General features: G+C 33.2%; 1 protein-coding gene across 1 annotated transcript; it reads left to right on the plus strand.

Annotated features, from left to right (window-relative positions):
• Positions 1 to 1,711: 1,711 nt before the first annotated feature.
• Smp_199000 (hypothetical protein) lies at positions 1,712 to 4,061 on the plus strand (the record flags this gene model as incomplete). Its single annotated transcript, XM_018796420.1, has 2 exons — positions 1,712 to 1,930; positions 3,359 to 4,061. The coding sequence occupies 2 exons, from the start codon at positions 1,712 to 1,714 to the stop codon at positions 3,659 to 3,661; spliced, it is 522 nt and encodes a 173-aa protein (XP_018646859.1). The 3' UTR covers positions 3,662 to 4,061.
• Positions 4,062 to 5,680: the final 1,619 nt, after the last annotated feature.

Here is a 5,680-nt window from a genome sequence, read left to right on the forward strand (position 1 = left end):
ATGTGTTATAATGCGAAATATAGCGTATTGCGATAGGACTACACGAAATTCTACCGATTGACCAAATTCAGATATCCTAGTTCGACCCCAATACTGTTCCCCAACTCCAATAAATCAGAACACAGCCGTTAAATAAGAATTGCTTATGGGGTCAGCAGCAGGACAAAAATGGTTTACAGACAAGGCATATTTATACAGTTACGATGACTATTAACAGTAACCAATGGAAAGGAAGGACACGTAAAGGTTATAATTAGGACGACTCAAAATTGACCAATAGGGAAACGACACATAAAAGTCATAGTTAGGACACTGTAAATAATGGCCAATAGGAAATAACATGCGAATTATGTGAAGAGTCTGAAAACATACCATTTTACATTCGAGATAATTTTTGGGATATTCTTGTGAATATCCTAACACAATGATACTTCAATCTCATGAAGTCAACTCATAATGAAAAGTATCATCACGTTGAGACAATTTGTACAAATCATCCGAGTAAACAGTAAAAACTGGTAGTTTATTTTAATTCTCTTTTGAATCAGTGACTTACTAATTAAGATATTCTCTTATCAACCATTAAATTAAATGCTTCAACTTCACACTCTACACATACTTCAGTTTTGGGCAATCAATTAGTATCACACTATTCCTCTTACTTAGAGTGAGGCTTCCAAAACCAAGTACATAAATTTGTACTTAATAATGGGTTAATAATAATAATAATAGTTCGTTGAAAAAAATACCTAACACATCACTAATTTTGTTTTCAATAACAAATACTACTAGCCAAAAAGTGTACACGTATTGTGTATGATATATTTTTCATTCAACTATATAGTAGAAAAATATGAATACATTACAACCTACTTTTTTCTAACTTCTTCACTGATGGAATAGCATTCTTTTAAAATATATAACTCTAGTTAACGGTACTCTTATTTCTTCAATTGACAGATAATTCCCATTTAAACATTAAAAATTTGAAAACAGGAAGTTCAGCGAAGGGATCTCTTTTCAACGAATTTATTATCAAGCTATACAATCCTATATTGTAACAAAAAAAAACACATTTTAATCATCTTATTATATTCACTAAATCTATTTTTATTACTCGTATTACATAATCTAGTATTATAAACTTTCTATCACGTCATCTTGGTAATTCGTGTTCACATTTCCTCACGGAATTAGCACTTTAGCAAAAAAAATTTCATAATATATATCCGATTGTAAATTCGTTGAAAAAAGACCCCTTTGCTGAACCTCGTGTTTCTAACTTTTTTTTCTACTCGAAGTGCGTACACGTAGTATTGTTATTATTATCTGTTGTACATACTTGACATAGTTGGATTGTATATGTAAGCTTTGATGTTGAAATTCCATTATTGCCTGTTTTACCTTATTATTATTAGATGTAGATAACTGTTTAATTAATACCATAACTTGACACTTTTTTTCGCTCTCTCTCTCTCTCAATTATAATTCAGTGACGATATCAATCATCGTTTTTATTTCGGTCTTTTATTTGTTTTACATAAAACTAGGATATCCGCTATTCACTCATTCACACATATACAAAGTTAAGGCATAATACTTTGATGTTTTCACAAGTATAATAATAATTATTATTATTATCACACTAAATTAATTGATTAATTGTTTAGATAAATCTCTCAAACCTATTTTATTTTTCAAGGCTTGGTCTATGGTCGCCACTAGTTGGTTTATTGACGTTTTAATTGTAAAAGTAAAAAGTCTCAATCATAATGATAATGGTGATGATAAGATAATGAAGACTATAACAACCAAAGAGATGAAAGATCGATCTGCAGAAGTATTTCAAGGCTTTAATGATGCTTTGTATTTATTGCATCAATTAGTTGATTATTTCAATATGCCTGAATCGAATTGGATTAGAGTAAAGGTTAGTCAAAGTTAAAAAATTAATTTGCTTTCACATATTTACGATGTTAATTAAACTCAATTTTTAGATCATTATTCGTAAAAGTTCCAATTGTTGTGTTACTGATATTCAAAACTTATTTTTAGTTGGTGTTCTAGGGCTAAATGTCCTTTCCTACGTTGGTCTTCTCATTGTAGCCATTTTATTGATATATCTAGCTGATCAGTCTCAAATAAAACAAATCATGTGTCTTGTACTTCACTGTCAGACACAAACTATCTATTCAACCTCGGGCTTCTGGAACCATACGAAGCGTAGCAGCATGATAGGTAATAATCTAGTCAGAAATGTGATACACGACTCCTCACTTTGTAGATATTTCTGAGAAACTTCTATTCAACGTTGATTAGATAAAGTGTTCACAATGTCTTCAGGCCCCCTTCTGACGATCGCTCCATAAGCTGAATTGCAGGCTACAAATTCTTACTAGTTAATCATATGTTAAACTATTACTCTATTTGGTTTTTTTCGGCAGGAAACACTGTTGGGTCAGATATTGTGTATCTAGTTCCTCTCATCCACATGTTTTTTTTTTCGAAACAACTCTGAGTAATTTATTGGGACTGATTGATCGACTTGTCAGTTTCTGTTATCAGCCAGTACAATACCAGATCACATGTCCCATGAGAAACCATTTTGACTACTTACAAAGACAATGAAAAGTGGTTGCGTAGTATAGAGAATTTATTGGAGCTAAACAATGTAAACCATTGTTGAAAGGTTAAGCACTCTTCTCTAGGCTTGGTTGTTTTCTTTTAATCCTCGTTAAGATAGTGGTTATACACTGCCCTGGAGTCCCTTACTGGGACGAAACAGCTGTCGGATTCTTCATAGTTTTCTAACTAAAACTTGTGACTTAAAATATATGTAATTAATTAATAGCACGTGAAAATTGGATATAAGACGATGGATACGTCACAAATCATTTATCACGACAGTCACAAGTATGGTTTGGCCTGTCCTCTGAAAAAAAATGGGTGCGTATAATGCGAAATGTTGTGATCTGCCACTTATTCAGCAAATTATCCACTCTTCCTAAGTACCTGATTGATCCACTGTGTGAGGAAAAAAACACTAGTGATTTTTAGGAGGTGCATTGGTAAAACAAAAATAATCCGTACAGTAACCGTATATATATATATATATTTTTGTGATCCTTTTGATCTAGAAGCAAAGTATGATCTTTCTAGGCTTTAGTGACATACTACGAGGATGAAGAAATCATTTCAACGTATAAAAAGATGTAATTTCGCTGAACTAATGGAATCAACAATCTTTTATTGAGGCTAATCCGAGTCATACATGATAACATTGGTTCTTTGTAAAATTCAGATTATGCTTATTATCCCCGCATTTATCCTCTTTCTTTCAATATTTGCTTCTTTTTAGTTACGAAATGCGGAAGCTGTTCATCGTTTGCTAACTGGAGCATGTCCGACTCGTGCACGATTCGCTCTCTTACAAAATTATAGTCTCTCTTGTTTAGATTCCTCTTCTGTTACAGGGAATATTAAAGATAATCCAAGCAAACTGGAAAATAGTGATATTTCCATTTCTAATGTATCTAACCATATTAGTAGTAATGGTCAGAATCCACTGGACTGTCATGATCATTTAAATGGAAATGTATCTGCAATAATTAATCGGTCGTCACAGAGAAATGGTATATTAGTACAATCACCGGGATGTTAAACGTATCTTTGTTCTTCGTCATTTCGAAAAGTTTTGCTATTATTATAAACAATCTTCTCATTAAGCAACGAATAGATAATCAACTTCTTTTTCACAATAGCAAACAGTTTTCCAAATCTACTCTTTGTATGACAAACAATTTTCTTCATTAAAGTCTTAGATTTCAGTCATTAAAATTTTTGGTTTCTTTCGTGTCGTATCAGTAACTGGTTAACTTGACTCGTTGCTAACGAGTAGAAACCTGAGTATTACATAACTAACTGTTGTTTTCAAACAAACTTCTGCGTTTCTTCCACTGTTACATATATATATATATTCTACTCAACAGTTAATAAATCATAATTGATTAATACAGTTAGTCTTATGTAGTATGATTTATAAATAAATGTTTGACGTCCTACTTATAACTAGGTCTTCATTATTCTCATAACCTTGGTAATTTGTTAGTTTCATAAGGGGGAAGGGTAGAAAACTAACAAAAAAGAGAGAAGGTATAGTAGGGAGTAGAAATCTATTAGTCAAGATTATGAAAATTTACTATCTTTTTAATGGGAGAATTTTAATCATTTCACCTAAGATCAAACCTCTGATTATGATTATCTCGTGCTCTAATCAGTCAAAATGATCAAGTTTATGATTAAGATCACTAATAATTTTATGGAATAGTCTTGTTTCATCATGATTATCTGGAACATCTCCAACTTATTTCTGTATAAGCCAGTTGGCTTGTGACATTAGGTAGCACTTTGGTACTTGTAACACACTAAAATTTATTTGGCTCGCTATCCACTGATTGGTCTTACTTTAATTATGCCAACTCAGTGTTGCTGTCAAAGTCGGTTAGTTTCTGGTCGACGGGTATAAATGTATGTTAGTCATGAATTGGTTTGTGGAACTTGTGGCGTAATCTTCAGATTTCTCGATTCCCATAACTTCGAAATAAATAAATCAGAATTCATTAAACGACTGAGTATATATCCTTATAAGTGGTGAAATAGCTAAAGTTACAGCCAGCAAATATGCACATTCACAATCAATTATACTCCTTTATGTTTGTCAATTTATTGAAAGGACTTGGCGCCATTTTCGGTTCAGGTTACCGTACTTTGTGATAATACAGAAAATGGTCATCAGGAAAAGCCAAAAAATAAACTTATTCTAACTTCTGTGAAACTGTTACATTTTAGTAAGTCCACATATGTACATTCAAGTTTTGATACATGCAAAATGTAATTTCAGGATAAGGGTAGTTTATGAGCATTGCCTTCCCAGGTAATCCAGATTTTACTACGTACATAACTTGAACCACTCTCTTGTGTGGAGATCCACGTGACACCCTGGGTGTAGCTTCATGCCTAACCCTGGTTCCGCTAACTGGCGAGTTCAAATTCTAACTTAGGAATCATTGCAAATTATGAGACGACTGATTCACTCGCTGTGTAAGAAAGTAATAAGTAAAAGATCTGGTTCTATACTGCGAACTCCCCCGGCACCCCTAACAGTAATTGTAGTCGGTGGTTCTAGTCATCTTTTATGCATCACAGATGTAGTGGTGCGAGTATGTTATCTTGTCACTGAAATTATTCCTGCAAGTTCTAACATTCGTCAACGAGATCCTGATCTCAATCTGCAGAGGGACTACAGAAAACTGATTATCACATACGGTAAAATCTAGACTTACAGTAACTTGAGTTTAAGCAGACTCGTCCACTATGTGTTTGTTGTTGCTGCTAAAACTGACTAAAAAGGAATAAACTGTCTATCTGATAACCCATAATCATCTCCGTTTCATATGATGCCTAAAAAGGATAGCATTGATTAGCACCCGATGGACGATTGTCAGGGACTCAGCACAAAAACCACTCCTGCTTGCAATCTGATACTTCACATTCACTGTTTCCCTGAAAAGTATGACTGGCTTGTAAAAAATGAGTTTGTTTAAAGCTTATACTCGAATGCTCATGGCTTAGGATGATATCCCCAAAACGACTCTCATTACGTCTTTCGGACTCTACGAAT

The sequence above is a fragment of the Schistosoma mansoni genome (assembly GCF_000237925.1).
Source record: "Schistosoma mansoni, WGS project CABG00000000 data, supercontig 0172, strain Puerto Rico, whole genome shotgun sequence".
Lineage (NCBI taxonomy): Eukaryota > Metazoa > Platyhelminthes > Trematoda > Strigeidida > Schistosomatidae > Schistosoma > Schistosoma mansoni.